The 17,422-nt window shown below is 34.0% G+C and overlaps 1 protein-coding gene across 6 annotated transcripts; it reads left to right on the plus strand.

Moving 5' to 3' along the window:
* The first annotated feature begins 9,497 nt into the window (after nt 1-9,497).
* LOC148862909 (putative serine/threonine-protein kinase PBL28) lies at nt 9,498-14,061 on the plus strand. Of its 6 annotated transcripts, none has more exons than XM_088975008.1 (9): nt 9,498-9,745; nt 10,472-10,735; nt 10,878-10,949; nt 11,477-11,658; nt 11,861-12,059; nt 12,215-12,378; nt 12,458-12,562; nt 13,202-13,324; nt 13,460-14,061. In XM_088975008.1, the coding sequence occupies exons 4-9, from the start codon at nt 11,566-11,568 to the stop codon at nt 13,694-13,696; spliced, it is 921 nt and encodes a 306-aa protein (XP_088831134.1). In that variant the 5' UTR covers nt 9,498-9,745; nt 10,472-10,735; nt 10,878-10,949; nt 11,477-11,565; the 3' UTR covers nt 13,697-14,061. The 6 variants fall into 6 exon arrangements, with proteins under 6 accessions (XP_088831134.1, XP_088831130.1, XP_088831132.1 ...); XM_088975004.1 differs by lacking the exon at nt 9,498-9,745 and adding an exon at nt 11,239-11,331 and having other exon boundaries at nt 10,367-10,735; XM_088975006.1 differs by lacking the exon at nt 9,498-9,745 and adding an exon at nt 11,239-11,331 and having other exon boundaries at nt 10,391-10,735; nt 10,878-10,937.
* Nucleotides 14,062-17,422: the final 3,361 nt, after the last annotated feature.

The raw sequence follows: 17,422 nt of genomic DNA on the forward strand, positions 1-17,422 counted from the left end.
GAATTGGTTAGAGAATGAGAAGGGTGTTGGATGAGAATTCTCAGATGTCTCTAAGCTCCCAGATGAAGAAGCCATGAGAGAGAGGATGAAATGTGAGATGGGCGGTGAAACACCCTGTTGAAAGGAGAGTAAAAGGAAGTGCAAAATAGTCACGTCCCCAAGGTCCGAAGCATTTTCTGAGAGGTAGGTTGGGAAGATCAACCGTGTTTTTCTTCCAATTGTATGAATAGTCATTATAAGGATACTATGGGGTCTTTGTCACAGACCCCATAGTACAGGGGGTCTTTGTAATTTATCCAAAGAAAAGTGAGACTCATTTGAGTATTGCGCTAGTGGTTCAATTTGGTCCATATAGCCATGTTGATGCTTCCGATGTAGGCTCAATTTGATTGGACTTCAAATAAAGGAAAAAAAAATTGCTTTGCTTAATCTAGGGGTGCAATTTGGGCGGGTCCATCTCATCCCAAACCGGTTAAGTCATGCGATGGGATTGGATTTCAGTCCTCGGCCTGGGTTCGGGCTTAAGAAGTCAAACTTTTTTATTTTTTTGGCTAGGCCCGGGTCTAGCCCTTAAGTAGCCTGAACCTGGCCCAGTTATACACATTTATACATACATATGTCTATGTAAATTTTGCATATATATATATATATATATATATATATAATTTTAGAGTGGGTTCATTGACCAACCCGAGCCCAGACTGAGCCCAAACCCAACCTAAATGCATAATATTACTGTGCGGGCTAGGCTCGGGTTGAGAATATCATGCTTGATCTCAGGTCTGATTCGGGCTCGGGCCTTAAGCCCAAATTTGGAATTGGGCCCGTATTGACCATAAACCTGCCATGCCTGCCTGACTTGCACCCCTACCTTAAACTACTATTGTATGGTGTTTGGTTTCACATACTTTATGAATTATGAAGGCTTAACACATTTATGAGAAAACTACCGTTGTAGATATTGTTGAGATAATAGTAGATAACTTAGTTTTTGCAAAATGTTGAATCAGTAACAATACGTTTAAGCTTTTCCTACATTAGTAAGTGTGCACATGCTTTGTGTGTGGCAATTCTAGAAGATGATAATGATAGTAATAATGTATCTAAAAATTTCTATAAATATATATTTTTTATTTTTTGTTTTTTATTATTAATTGACTGTATATTGCAATATCCAATTCTAATTATATAAACATCTTATCCAAATATGTGATAATTGGATTTAGTTGTGAAGTTTCAAATATCATTGTCAAAACTACCTGCTTGGTTAGATTCTTCTTTTTTGTAATGTTTTATTTTTTTGTGTATTTATTTTTGTTTATTTATTAAAGAAATATAAGATTTAAATAGAGGGAATTGAATGAGGTAAAAAGTATTAGTTCAATTTACAATTTAAACCTTACAATTAAATATGGACTAAATTCAAAAATGAGTATTTTAGTCGAAATAAAGTTCCACAATCTCATTTATATTTTTAATTGTAGTGTAAATATAGAATGATAGATGTGTTCAATTTTTTTTATAATTTTTGTATTTTTGTGTGTAAAAATAATCCTGATATGTCACACTTACTTTTTCTTTAATATGATAATTATACACTATTATACATGTGTTTGAATGTTTTTTTTTTTTGCAAAATTCATGTATTTTTTTTTTCATTTTTGTATTTTTATTATTTATTTATGGCATTAAATGTTTACATTTTTTACCCAAAAGTTGAACTATTGATCTTTGCTAAATAGTAAAATAATTTCATTTTTTGTCAATTCTAAATTATGTATTTCATTTTCATTAACAATAAAAATAATTGTTGTATATTACAATTATTTTTTTAATTTGGTTGACAAAATATCATAAATGTGTTTAATTTTTTCTATAATTTTTTGTAATTTTTATATTTATTTATATTTTAAAAAATTTATTACCTAACTATAACTTCATAGGTTGACCAATTTGATTCGGATGGTTGAATTGCTTAGCCACCACTTGGATAAAGAATAATTTTGATTTTGAGTCAGTTTTAAAATATATGGGTTTATATTATTAAAAATATTGACATGGATCTAATTAGTAGCATATATTAGTAAAAAATAACTTAATTATAAGATTTAATAAGAGAAAATGAGAGTTAATAATAAGAGAAAAAATATTGGCATGGAAAGTAATAGTTGGAATTACATTTTCAACCCTTACAATTAGAAATGGACTAAATAGTCAAATATGAACATTTTAGTAGCCATTAAAGTTGACACTGAAGTTGTAATAAAATTACTATTATACCCTTTCTCGAACAAAGAAATTTGATATTTATATATACTTTTATTTTTGTTTTTTGTTTTTTATTTTTATTATTAATAGGATGTTGATTGCAAAATCCAAATCTGATTATATAAAAAACCTCATCCAAATATCAACGAATCGAGTTGTGAAGCTTCAAGTATCATTGATAGGTCTACCTATTTGGCTAAATTCTTCTTTTTGCAATGTTATCTTTTGGTGTAATTTTTTGTTCGTTTATCAAAGAAATGTAAGATATAAATAGAGACAATTGAATCAAATGGATGATGTTGTTCGATCTGAGGTGTGTCGAGTCGAACACGCAGCAAATGGTCCTACCAATTGGACGAGGTCAAGGTGGAAGGACGAGACCATGCACCATTGTCTGCAAGCATTGAGAGAATTAGAGGTCTGAGGAATTTATCCCTAGGTAGGCACTTCGATGCTCAAGTCAGTAATGAAGAGAGAGATTGGTTGGGTTAAACAGGTAGATAGCTGGTCCAAGCCAAGGAGAGTAATGTGTGCTAGATCCTAGAGAGCTTACTTTTGAAGGGGAGATGTCTTTATATACATCGAATACCCGTGTCGTATTCGGATGAGGTTCGTAGGGTTGTAGGTCGCTCACCAAGGTTCTCAGGAGGTCTTCTTAACGATGAAGATGGAATTGTTGTCTTAAGAGTAGGAGACATCAAGAATAGTTGGGTTGGCGTCTCAACTTTGCACCTATTCATCAAGGAATACAATGTCGTATGTGATGCTCTTATGGTAATATTCAGAACGTACTCACTTACTTAATTGGTGCATGCATGGTAGACTGGTAGTGTTGTTGTGCTTGTGGGTAGGAGATCTGGAGTCAGTGTTGTCATGACTAAAAGTAGCCTATAAGCGGTGCTTCAAACAACGCCTTCTTGTTTGGTATTGTTTTTCTATAAAAAACGTTGTTTCAAACCACGTCTTAGAAATCAGGAAAGTGTGGTATGGAGAAACACCAAATTCAATGTTTTAAGAAAACGACATGTTGCCGCCAGCGATGCAATGATGTGGCATCATCCTGGACATTTGATAATATAGATGAAAACATTGCTGCCAACACTAATACCAAACAAAACCAATGTTGTTTTCTCAGGAAACACTTATGTGGCAGCATCGGTTCGAAACAAAAAATAAGCATAGTTTCCTAGAAAATGGTGCTTACAACTCTGCATGCCCAACACCGTTTTTATGAGAAAATGGTGTGATGTTCTCAACACCGATGTCAAACACCTACTAAACTTTCCAGTATTTGGAGCCATGTCATTTTCTTGAAAAATGACATCACATCGGCTCTCTACAAATTCTATTTTTTTCATACATCTAATGTGTGTTTTTTTTAAATGTTTTTTAATGTGTGGTTGGAGAAAATGACTTTTTTTGTTTTTTTTTTTACTTCAATGCTAATATGGCATTGAAAAACACCTATGTGACAGTGGTAGTAATGGTACAAAATAGAAAAAAAAAACATTTTCTAAAAAAAGAAAAATAACATGTTAATGCATCACCATTTTCTTAAAAAACACCTCTTAGGCATTGATTCCAAACATGTCATTAACGAATTATTGCTTTAGCTTTTACCAATGAAGTGATTAAATATGTTGTGAACTACTTAATAGTTGTTGAAGTGCATGTTGGGTTGATTGCTATACCCAAGGATTAAAATATCGGTATTGAGTATTGTATCGGACAACTTGAATAAGGGTATGGATACAGATATACTTTGGAAATGTATAAATAATGATAAAAGATATGAAAATACATAGATACATTAGAAAAATACATACAAATTTCATAAATACATCAACTACACTAACTTTAAGGTCAAAATAACCACGAATAAGGTATAAATACATAAGAAATGTATATTTTATTGGCATAACCCATTCCGATTCCAATTCCAGTAAATCAAATGGAGCCTAAGTACTTTGAACAAAACTGAAATAGACTTACAGGTTCTACTATGACATCAAAATGATATGATATCTAAAAAGCATTTGACCGATCAATTGGAATCATAAATGTGGTAGTCAATCAGGTATTATTTATCAAAAATCATGGGTGGGTTTTGATTGATCAAGACTCTTTCTATACCATGTCTTTCCGGCACCATAAATTCTCCCTAGACCTTATGTTTCCCAAAGAGGAGAGATGATAAATAGAACAAAGAAGAACATAAGCGCCCCTCATTGCTTTCCCATTCTATTTTCTATCAAACACAAACAAAAATAAAAACTTTGTATGTGTTTGACATCGATGTTGTATATACAACATCGGTTTCTCAAAAAATGGTGTTTGTATGTGTAAGTTGGAAGCACCATTTTTTGAGAAAACGATGTCTTTTTTTGTTTGGAAATGTTGTTGCCAAGAAAGACATTTCCTGGGGCAACAACACCACCTTCTGTTTGGTACCGGTGCTCCATATTCATTTTCAACACTGGTACCTATTATCCCGTGCTTCTAATTTGTATATATTATTTACATCCAATGGTAGAAAAAAGCACCCATTATAACCAATGATCGTTGGCAGCAATGAGCTCCAAAATGAGAAAACATCGAATTTGACATTTCCCCATATCACACATTCCTGATTCTCATACATGTTTTGGGGCAACGTTTTTTTTTTTTTTTTTTTCTGGAAAAATGACTTCAAACGTGAGACCATTTTCTGGAGCATCAGTTTTTCCAACATGATGCTGATGTATTGCCGTTTTCTGGAACAATGGCATCGATGCCAAACATCACCTTTATAACCAATGATCAATGAAATTACTTAAACATAGAGAGCGTTTCCCTAAAGCCTCTGTCAAGATTGCTAATACAGTTGATGATGACGTTAGGTGTAGTTTCATAGCTCAAGTGTCAATTATGTGAAAGATTAAGTATTCTTGAAATGATTTTGTTTCTCAAAATAATTCTCAATTTCTTGAAGTTGTAATTGATGCTAGTTTGAAGTTTTCTTCTAAATGGCTGAGTTTTGGGCGATTAACCATTTGGATCCTCAAATGTGGTAGAGTACTGTTAATAGGGATTTTCGGTTGACACTGACATTCGCGCGCATAAATTTGATGGCTTGCTCATTCAAGCATGAGAGTGGTACAGCGACTATGGTGGTTATGGGGTATGATGAAAATCTACGGGCAACCGGTTCATGTCATCTATTTGCAGGCACTGAATCTTTTGAAGCTCTTGCATCAGGGCGGTGCTTGGAATCGCTTAAATTTTGGTTCCGTCATGGGATTTGGTCTCGTTCGGCTGGGTCACTCTAATATAACGTGTACAGGTCCGGTTTATATCCCAATTTTATATCCACGGTAAAATCTTGTGGTTGGGGATCGTTCACAATTGATTTTTGATCCCCTACTTTATATTTTCCCTGAAAAGTTACCCTATTGTTGGTTTTACATTTTAATATTTTTATCAATAAAATATTAATTATTTTATTTAATTTTTATTTTTTAAAATTTTAAGGTTTCATCGATAAAATTGTATTTTAAACATTTAAAATATAGTTGTTAAATTGTTAATTATTTTACTATTGTTTTTATAAAAAAATTAATATTTATTGGTTAATATTAATTCATTGATGCATTTTTTAATATATTTATCATATAAAATGCAAAAATTAGATATTTATGATTAACTATGTAGATCAAGATTTTCGAACTGCTGTTGACCCGGACGGTCATACTGTTCAGCCTAGGAACTATCCAGGCAAGTGGTTCCATTTTACCCCAAACCCGGTTTTTGGTTAAAAACCATTGAGAAAAAAAACATGTTAACCCGGGCGGCCAAACCATCAACCCATTCAATGGTTTTTTACCATTTTTAATTTTTATTTATTTTAATTTGTTTGTCAGAATGGGTCGTCCTTTCGAATTGGACGGTCGAATCGACCCGAAAACTAGTGGCCATAACGGTTCCGTTTATGGGTCGTTTTTTAAAATGTCAGTGTAGATCATTCATAAAATGTACATAACATACATAGAATCAAAACCAGTCCACAGTTCAGAATAACTATGGACTGTGGTGTGGTGTGGATTGGTCTCTACCACAGGGTGTGGTGTGGACCAGTCCACACCCACCAATTTTTTATCCACACTACAGAACACCAATGTGCTTTGAGTTTCTATGGGGTGGTAGAAGGATTATTATTATGGATGGTTATCTTTCAATCATCAATCTTTTAAAGAATAGAAATTTGGTGGCTCTTTAGCAGTCTAGTGCCTTCTTTAAAGGTACTTGAGTATAGGGACCAGAGGCATGTTTTTGTTCAAAACAAAAGAGAAAATGGCATATTGTGAAAATTTAATCAACAGTTAAGGACAATTTGGTCCTTTTAAATTTTATTGGTTGGAGTTAATGCTTGAAAGGTCAACAAGGTATGTATAAGTTATTGTTGAAAGTGTAGGGTATATAGAAGTAGTTTCTCAAATGTTTAAGTAATTAACCCTAATAATAAAAATAGGGTAAACACAAATATTCTAATACTATAATAAAAAATACAGATAATCTAAAAAGCTTGTGTTCTAATAATTCATCTGAAATGGATTTGAATTTCATTTTAACCCTAAGTCCATAAATTATACATTTTCTTTCTGAGACTAGCTTCGATCATTGCAAGTCCATGCTCACACCATTCAAACAACCTCTTGCAACCTTGGATTGGAAATATCTTTCCATGAAATAAATCATATAAGTATGGAGATATTCTCAATGCAAGACTGTAAATGCCATTCAAACGGTCATTGCATTGACTGAAGCTGAATTCATTCTTTCTTCACTATATAAATAATATATTGTGAAATTCCAATGAATCTATTTTTATTGTTGGATAAAATATAGAAACCTCCCCTATAGTTTTGAAAAAAAAAAGCATACAGTTACCTCACGTAATTGTCCCAATAATAGAGCCTTGGAAGTTACAAAATTGCCCTTAGGACATCTTTCGACATGATTCAAAATTTTAGATTTACCCTTCAAAACTTAACTTGATATAACAAGTTTACAAAATAGAATTACTTTACCCTTTTCAATCTTATTTGGGGAATTCTGGTTTAGTTAAAAGTTAAGAGAGTTCTTTTTAAGGGTATTTTACTAAACCTTCATCTGAATTGATAGATATAAAGGCAAAATGAATATTTTGAAAAACTAATGCATTAGGCCAATATTTTTCATCTGAGGCAAACAGGCAATACTTCGCAGATTTTTCAAAACTATAGAGAAGGATTTTGTTAAGATGAAATAATAGAGGTTTTTATATTTTACCCATTTATATAAAAATTATTAAGAACAATATAGTCCTAAATGGCCAATATATTTGAAATCTCGCCACCACCCAAACTAAGGCCTCGTTTGGTTCGTGGTCTTAAGTCTTATTGACTTTCATCCCGAGCATTATTGTAAATCTGCAAGTAAGATGGGTCCTAATTTCACTGTGAGAAATATAGTGTCAGATCATGTTGGAACGTGTTTTTTTGGCAGGAAATTCCAACTCGAAAGTAGAGGACAGCCTTCTATAGATCAATTATGAGATTTAGCACGTGCTTAAAAGAGCTCAATTTATATCTTTATATTAACCCCAAGACACCCCCTTCTTAATTCCTTGTGTCTCCCGTAGGGAGTGCAACTTAGGTCGGATTAGGTCGAGCATTTATTAAATTTTTTACAGCCCGAACCCGTTTCAATTCGGGCAACCCAACTTGCAATACTTTTTCTGTTTTTTTTTTTTTTGTGAAAATATAGTTGCATCCCTAATTTCTTCTCCCCTCCCCCCACCTCTCACACAATTCTGACCATGACATCAGACAAGGTCAAAAGGAGCAAAAGGTTCCTATTTGCTGATTAAGCCACGTAAACCATGACCTCAAACATGGGCCACCGGGGGCAAGGTCGACCGGAAAGATGTAGGACTGGTCCAAGACAAGAACTGGAAAGCGATCAAAAGCAAAAGGGGGCCCATGTTTTTACTGAGAGAAATATTAACCAGACGTCCTGGGTCAAACCGTAAACAATGGTCTCCACATGGCGTTCCAGATGGTCCAGATCCATCGTGTTAGCCAGAACCCATACTGTTTTATCCAACCTATATAACATGATTAAAATTTCTATTTTTGCACTTAAAAGGCCGATTCATGCTGCTCGTAATCATCCCAGGCTAGTGAAGGCCCATTCCAGCTGAATTTGGTGTTTAAGGTAGGCCCCTTAAATCAACTTTCCCATGAAGGGCACAAAAGACGGTAAGATCATACTAAGTTCCTAACCCATGTGATTGAGGTTTGGCCCACTTAAAAGAAACTCTATGGTCCAGAATATGGAGTTGCTATTTAAGATCAAGGTTCAAGGCCCATCGAGGGCACTGTGGCCCATCGAGCACTTGAACCTGTAACTGTGTGAGCAGATATCATGTGTGTGGGCCTCTGGGGCAAGGGAGCCATTAAACTCCAGTGAGCCCACATGTTCTAAAGGTAACATCGACTTTGAAGCTATAGATAGGTTTCATTTACCAATCACCATACATAGCATCTAAGCTTTCCCTCTTCAGCCTCGTAGTCCATCTTTCTCGGTATTAGAACATTTCTCTTTTATTTTTCTTTTGTGTTTTTTTTTTTTTAAATTTCAGTTGATACGGATTTTTCTTTTTTGGTATTTTGGTGGTACGCCGGATTCTTCCATAGGGGGGGGCCTGTTTGAGTAGAGCAGCACCACACTTATAACCCCTCCTTCCCCAAAAATTTGGAGATGAAGGGATTTGAATCCCCTCTCTACTCCAACGAACCAGTTAATATAACAACTGAACCACCCTTCAATGGAGCAAAATCATTGCATCTATTTATCTATCTATTTTATATATTAATGAGTGTATGGAAAAAGTCATGATACCTAAAAAAACTGATACCCATCAACTGATATCATAGAAGGAATTTGGATTTCCTGCACCTGGTTTTGTGTGTGCAAGGGTGCACTCCCAATCAAATTGCGAGTTATTAGTTTTTTTAATAATACCTAAAAAATAAAAGAAAGGGTGAAAGTTTTCCGCAACCGCAAGACTATTTCATGACAAACTTTAATATTGTTTGTAAAACCCTAATCCCTTTTTCTTCGTTTAGCAGAGAATGAAGGAAAAATCAGAACTCCAAATAGAGAGATATACACTCTACATATCTCATGAAACATGGGATGAAGAAAATAGAAAAGTTTATTGTCAATGGGCACAAATCTATCACTCCATGAATGCCGATCTTCCACAGATGAAGACATCGCTATAGAAAACTATCAGGGGATTAGTGAAGCATATGAAATCTTGACTGATGAGTATTGAAGAACGAAAACAAAGAAAACTGTTGCAAACCAAACCAGCTCTAACCTAGTGCCGATGCATTAATAAACGATTGCAGACCAAATAAGGGTGGAAGTCGTTTGCAAGAAATTGTTTCAGGTGCCCATCGTTTCTTATTCACTTGAGTACTCTGCTTTTTTCAAAACACTTGCAACCCATTATGAACTAGATTGGGTAATGACTCCCTTTATTTTCTAATGATGGTATTGAGAAAAAAATCATGAACAGAAAGACAATGGAGACTTCACAAATTAGGAAGCATGTTACAGAGTAATTAACGTCTACTAATTTTGCTTTTTAACTTATCTCAACTTGAAGATTTCTGAATCTTTACCTTAATCAATTGGATAGAGTATAGACTATAAAGTCATCAAAACAACAAGATTTGCCGGTTTGTTGCTTCAGTTCTCATTTGCAGAATAAGAAACACTGAACATTGACTTAGATAAAGCAAGTTTACCATGGAGGAGGTATGCTAGCACTTCAGTATAAACGATTCAACACCAGAATTTTTTTCCCCTGCAATCATTCGTTAATGGCATCTGCCCCATGGAAGGGCTAGGTCTGAACAGTTTTCTCTATATTTTTTACCGTCTGTCGAGCTGGGCGGTCAAAGTATCTATTTTTATTCTTTCTTTTATATTTTTAGTTTGAAAAATTGAGATATTAAAAAAAAGCAAATGATCCCGTTAAATGGCTCGCACATATGTGACTTGGGACGTGTTTCAATTTAATTCGGAGTGCATCATAGAAGTGGTAATCATCAAAATTCACCCTAGGCGTTCTGATTGGTCTAAGTTCTTCCGGCATCATCAAAATTCTCAGACCAGAAGGATCTGGATTCAACCCAGAAGGCTGGCCAGAAGTGTAGGATTATAACAAGAAGACATGGAAGCAAGGGAGTGATGGGAGAAGTGTACGGAACGATATAACTGATCACCAAATGACTAAAAGCTTCCTCTCAACGGCTATCTTTCTCTCTCTTCACAAAAGAAAGGAAAAGAAAAGAGAAGAAACGAAATGGAGGGAAAGGTTGCATCTTCTCTTTCCCCATCAAACGCACCCCTCCCCACCATTTGTCTTTCCCAGGTAACCAACTAACCAAACATTACCCCTTTTTTATTCTTTTTCTTTCATGTTTTCCTTGTGTTTCCTTGGTCTTCAAGCACCGCCTTTTGATTTCCTATCTCATTCCAAATTTATTTATTTGTTTATTTCTTCTCCTTGGAAGGTTCCGGTGGTTGTGAGATGTGGTTGTTGAGTATTCTTCAAGTCTAACTTCACTTACTTTGTACGTACCTTGGTAGGATTCCTACACTGCCTATTTTCTTTCTTTTTTCTGCAATATATTTTATAACATTCTCAATTTTCTCCATTTTTTGGTTTGATAGAGAATTGCTTTTTAGTTAAACTGGTTAAAATGAAGTGTTTTTTTTTTTCCTTCTCGTTGGGCATTACGTCAGATAGGCTCTTGTCAAGTGTGTAGCGAAACTAGGGAGCTTGGTTGATCTTTCTCATCAATTGTCAGTTTAAAATGAAGAACAGTCATTTTAATTCTCAAGCAAAAGGATTTTGATCAGTTTTTCCAACAGATTGGCTTCTTTAGTGAGTCATTATGCCTTTCGGATTAGTCGCAGCGTGGAACAAGAGGCGGAGAAGCAAGTCACTTGATCAAATTGACCCATGTGATCTATCTATCTATCTTCTTCTTCTTCTTCTGTTGTTGTTGCTGCTACTGCTTATTGTCTTTGTTACCCATATTCAGAAAAAATGATTTCTATCCTTGGAAAATTCAGATTCTCAAGTTGAATGAATTGCACCTTTCTACAGGGATATATAAATCTGTTGAACGCTGGCAACTTGATCAGAATTCATCCACAAAAAGGCGTCATGGGTCATCAGTGTTCACACTCAAGGAAATGGAGGAAGCGACCCGTTCGTTCAGCGATGAGAATCTGCTCGGGAAAGGAGGATTTGGTCGGGTTTACAGAGGAATTCTAAGGTCAGGAGAGGTACGCGCAGGAGTAATCATGAAAACCATCACAAACCTATCTTGTGTCTTTATCTATATATCAAAAGTACTTTTCATAATATCATTCGTCTTGCAACAAATTTCAAAAATCAAATCAAGTGCAGTCTTTACTATGGGAAAATGGAAATGCCTATTCTGATAATATCATTTTGTTTTCCATTAATTAATCCTACTTTCTGAAGGTTGTAGCTATCAAGAAAATGGAGCTTCCACCATCAAAAGAGGCCGAAGGTGAACGAGAGTTCCGAGTGGAAGTTGATATCTTGAGCAGATTGGACCACCCAAATCTGGTTGCCCTGACTGGTTATTGTGCTGATGGGAAACATCGGTTTCTAGTATATGAATTTATGCACAAAGGAAATCTACAAGATCATTTAAATGGTGGGTTCTGTCACAAAAATCCATAATTAATTCATGATCCCTAGTCCCTACTTACTGACTGATGCCCATTCATGTGCTCATTTACTTCTGCAAATCTTAGAACTCTCTCTCTCTCTCTTGGTAGAGAAACTTCACTTGACTTAATTGTATTCTAGGACTCAGCGAGGAGAAGATGGACTGGCCTTTAAGGCTGAAAGTAGCACTAGGAGCAGCAAGGGGCCTTGCTTATCTCCATTCTGGCTCTGCAGTTGGGATTCCTATTGTGCATAGAGATTTGAAATCAACCAACATACTTTTAAGTGCAGATTTTGAGGCAAAGGTAATTAACTTACAAGGCATTTGTGCATATATATAAATTATGCATTGTAGCTCTAACACCAGCTTTTCCTGCTTCCCAGATCTCTGATTTTGGCCTTGCCAAACTGATGCCTGAGGGCCAGGAAATGTATACAACCACAAGAGTACTTGGTACTTTCGGCTATTTTGATCCTGAATATACATCGGTAAGCACATTCATGGGATTACTTCTCACTCAGTGTTGAATTGGATTAATTGCATCATATCTGGTCTAATCATCTATTCACCTATATTCTGTTCATGTATGTTGGATTGGGTTTTCCTCATTGAAGCTCTGCCCCCCGATAAGTTCTATAATAGTGCTCTAAAACCTAGTTGCAGTCTCACCACTTTATCCGTTGTTTAGATTTTACAACTCTGGCATCAGAGTATCTGATCGGACAATTTTCCAGAGACATTGCTTGTTACACTGCCCTGATAAGTGAGGAAAACTTGGTTCTACAATCTCTTATCTTGTCCAAAATTTCAAATTTGTCAATGCCTCAAACTCATCAATTTACATTTACTCCATATATATGAATATCTAAGATGTTATTTCAGCAATAAATTTGGGGTTAAAGCATTTTGGGTCTGCTTTTTCAGTTTTTGTATCCTCCTTTCTTTCTTTTTCTGTTTATCCAAGTCCATCAATGTCTTGTCCCTTTCGTGATTAAGGTCTCCATGGCAGTCACTCCCATGGTGCAAGCAAACAGCCTTTGCACTATCGTGTATAGGTTTCCCCACCTTTCCCTCCCCTTTCCTTCAAACCAAACACTGAGCATTGGATGCTTATCTTTTCATCACAGACGGGGAAGCTCACTTTACAGAGTGATGTTTATGCATTTGGAGTGGTTCTTCTTGAGCTTTTGACCGGGCGCAGAGCACTAGACTTGAACCAAGGGCCCACTGACCAGAACCTTGTGGTGCAGGTATGAATGGGAGTTTTTTCCTTTTCTTTTTACAGATTTTCTGTTCAGCTGGTTCTTCAAGGTTGACAGATTTCAGTAACAGTTAGAAATTAATGGACCAGACTCTTGACTGGGTGATTCTGAACAACAACTCAGGTCAGGCATATATTGAACGATCGGAAGAAGTTGCGCAAAGTCATAGACCCAGAGATGGGTCGGAGTTCATATACCATGGAATCAATCGCCATGTTTGCCAACCTTGCGTCTCGCTGTGTTCGCACTGAGAGTAGCGAGAGACCCTCGATGGCAGAATGTGTGAAGGAACTCCAACTAATTCTCTATGCAAATGCGAAAAGTTTGGTTTCAGCGATGCGTACATTCAGAATGATCTAAAAACTTGAAGCATGTTGATAGCTAGACAGTGTAATTTACTTGCGCCCATCTATGGAAAAAGGGAAACAAAGAGAAGTCGATGAGAGAAATGGACTGAGAGACAGGTGCTTGCGCACAGGAGAAACTTCCAGATACAAATTTTGCACCCTGTTGAGTTTTGCGTCCGTTTATTTGTAATTATGATTTGCATTTGTAACAGTGACAAAATTTGCACCACCCTCCTTTATCACATTTTTACCTCATTCCTAACAAAACCCTCCTCCCATTTGTAATTATGATTTGCATATCAAACACCGCACAATCATTCTCTTTTAGACGATGATTGTTGACATACTACATTCCATGATAATGTTTGACATTACAATAATCCAGCATACTCAACCCATACAAATGGAAGAGGATAGGAATCATACACAAGAATTGTCTTCCGCTAATCCCTCCTTCACGAAGCATTTCAGGGAATTAAAGGGTAAGGACAGATGGGTCAACGGGCCACCCATCTGGGGCAAACGATTTTGACCAAGTCAACATTTTATTACCTTTATTGGGTTTTACTCAAATCAGACTCATAATCTTGATGGGGTGATGGTTCAAGTGGTTCAACTGGCCGGGTCAACGATGGATTGAAAACACTGTTTAAAACATTAGTTCTTAACCCTTTCCTTGCCATTTGTACATTAACCATGTTTGTTTCTGTATTTTGATTTTTGCCATTTTATTCTCTCAACAACTCAAACTAAGAATGAGCATTTTGGTAAATTTACCTTCTTGTAATTTTCCCAGATCATAAATTGGGACTTACCTTGTAGGGGTTAGTTCCAAGTTTCTAAAAGTAAAACCTACTTTGTCATTTTATATACATTTAAACCACTTAACTAATTAAATGGTAATACAAAGTTACTTAAGTCATCAACTTGAGTGATCAAATCACTAAGATTGTGTTTGGTTGCAATGCAATTTTGTTTGCACTAGTATAAATGCATAGGAGTGCAAATGAAAAGAATGCAAATTCTTGTTTAATTTTGTTTTGGGTTTTACTTTATTCTGCTTCGGGTTTTAATTTACTTGTTTTGTACTACAATCAAACAAAATAAACTAAACTTTAAAATAAAAATAGATCATAGTTTACACTCAAATCAGCACTATTATGGTTTTGCATCAATGCAAATTTTTATTTGCATTGCAACCAAATACAACCTAAGTGACATTAATGATTAAGTGAGGCCATAGTCTTTGTAACCATGAGTGTTTGGATTCAAATATTTACATCTTCATTTTTTTAATTTATTTTAAGACAAGCTTGATTGCAAGGCCAATTCCATTGAGTCCAACCAAGGTTTGTCCTTTAGGTTAATTCGAGTAGGGAAACCCCTAAACCCTAGAACCAACCAGGGTGGGGTAATCCTACCTAATGATCATAGTATCAATATTGGTATCATATTGAATAATTTGGATATGGATACACATAGATACACACGAAAAATATAGAAACGCTTGGATACGGTAGAAAAATGTACACAAATTCCATAATAATATTACTAACAATAAGTTTAATGTCAAAATAACTATAAAAAATGTAGAAATACATAGGAATTGTATATTTTAATGGTATACATGAAAAAATATATTATGATTAATATAGTGTGATACATAAATATTATACAATTTTATTGATAATGCATCAATCAAGAGTTCAAGACACAAATTATACGGAGTTTTACAAATTAATACATGTAGAAAGTCATTATTACATTATTTTCTATTAAAGTCCAAGGCACAAAGCATATGCAACTATTACATTTGAATTATTATATCATTTTTTATTTACTTTTTTTAATTTTTAACATAAAAAACAACTAAAAGTTAATTCTCAAATGTTTGGTAAACAATATTTTCATTTTTGTAAACAAAAAATATGTTATTATAAAAATATAAATTAAAATATCAATTACCAATTTATTAAAACAAATAATCTTAACTTAAAATATATCAGACCTATTAAAATTTTAAAGATGCATATCATATAAGAATTCATAAATTTTAATTACTAAAATAATTATTCCATTATTAATGTTTTTATTTCTATAGATTTTATGAAATAAAAAATTATTTTTCTATATAAATGTAGATGAGTGGGTTTGATAGATTCAATTTATATTATATTCTCAAATATTTTGAAAATAATATTTTTATTTTTTAAATAATAAATACAATGTTATTTAATGCAATTTAAAATATTAGTTAATAATTTATAAAAATTTTAAGATACATATCATGTGCAGTTTTATAAATTTTAAGTATTAAAGTAATTATTTTATTATTAATTTTTTTACTTGCATAAATATTTTAAATTAAAAATAAATTTTTGATATATATATATATATATATACATCTATGTGGATTTGATAAATTATTTATTTCATTGATTTATAAAATACTAATTTTAAATATTATTTTTTTAGGGAAAATCCCTAAACAGTACCCTAAACTTTAGGGGGTTGTGCCAAGTCAATCCACAAACTTCAAAATGTGTCTCTACGGTATCCTGAACTTTAAATTGTGTCTAATAGGTCCCTACCATTAGTTGACTGTTACGTGACATCAGGTGCACATGAAATCATTTGAAAATGAAAAAATTATCCTTTATGATAAATTTCTAACCATTTTACCCATTTCATTTAAGTGCTAAAAAGCTGAAAATGGAAGAAGGGTTATAGAATCAAACAAGTGATAGTCTGGTTACAATTGATTGGGGATTTCAACCAATAATTGATCAATGTCCAATTTAATAATCCTTTTTTCCCTTGTTTTTTTTTTCTTTCAAGACTTAGATAAAAAGGGTATAATGATAAAAAAAATATAATAAAAAGTAATTTTGTCATTTTAAAACTATTTAATGCACACCTAATGTCACATGATACAAAGGCACCTTTTGAAATTCAAGACTGACTTGACACAACCCGTAATTAAAATTGTTGAGTATAAATGTATGTTGCATGTTTAGTCATTTATTTCATTTATTGATATAAAGTAAAGGATGGTTAATGATAAAGTTGCATCACCTTTGTTGTCAAAAGTCTAGTTCGCTTTCATATTTGTGCGTATTGAACTGTATCGACTAATATTACACGATACACGACAATAAAATTCTACCCGTTTTAATGACAAATAATCGAATAGTGGAAATTTTTTTTTGTTGCATGTGTGTTTTTGAGCGTCGGTTCTTCTGTCTCTTGCATTGTCTGTTGCTTGTTTATTTGAAACAAACATTTGTTTTGGACGGTGTTGTTTGAAATGAATATAAGAAAAAATTCTCCGGAAAAGTAGGGATAGGTTTAATGTAAAATTCTAATTTTCATTGTACAACTATAAGCATTTAAAATAACAATATTGACATCAATTCCGATCTGACACCTATCCAACAGTAATTTTAGTTTATAAATTCTTACCTGAGCTGAACCAAAAATCTCTGATTTTTATTTTTTAAGCCAATTCAATATCAAAATATTGAAAATTTCAATATTGTCAAAAAAAGAAAAACTAGAGAAACGTAGGGCACAGGGCTAATGTGGATGCGGACGATTGAGCAAGTGATCAATTGAGAGGTGCTGAATGGCTAAAATTTGCCACATAATGCCTCGACGTGGCATAACTATGATTGGTCCTGCAGGGAAGCTTCCTATCTGTGATTTTTTTTTTTTTTTTAGGCCAGTTAACTTTCTCTTT

Source organism: Nelumbo lutea, chromosome 3, assembly GCF_056320005.1.
Source record: "Nelumbo lutea isolate HS-2025 chromosome 3, American lotus-T2T, whole genome shotgun sequence".
In the NCBI taxonomy this organism is placed as follows: domain Eukaryota; kingdom Viridiplantae; phylum Streptophyta; class Magnoliopsida; order Proteales; family Nelumbonaceae; genus Nelumbo; species Nelumbo lutea.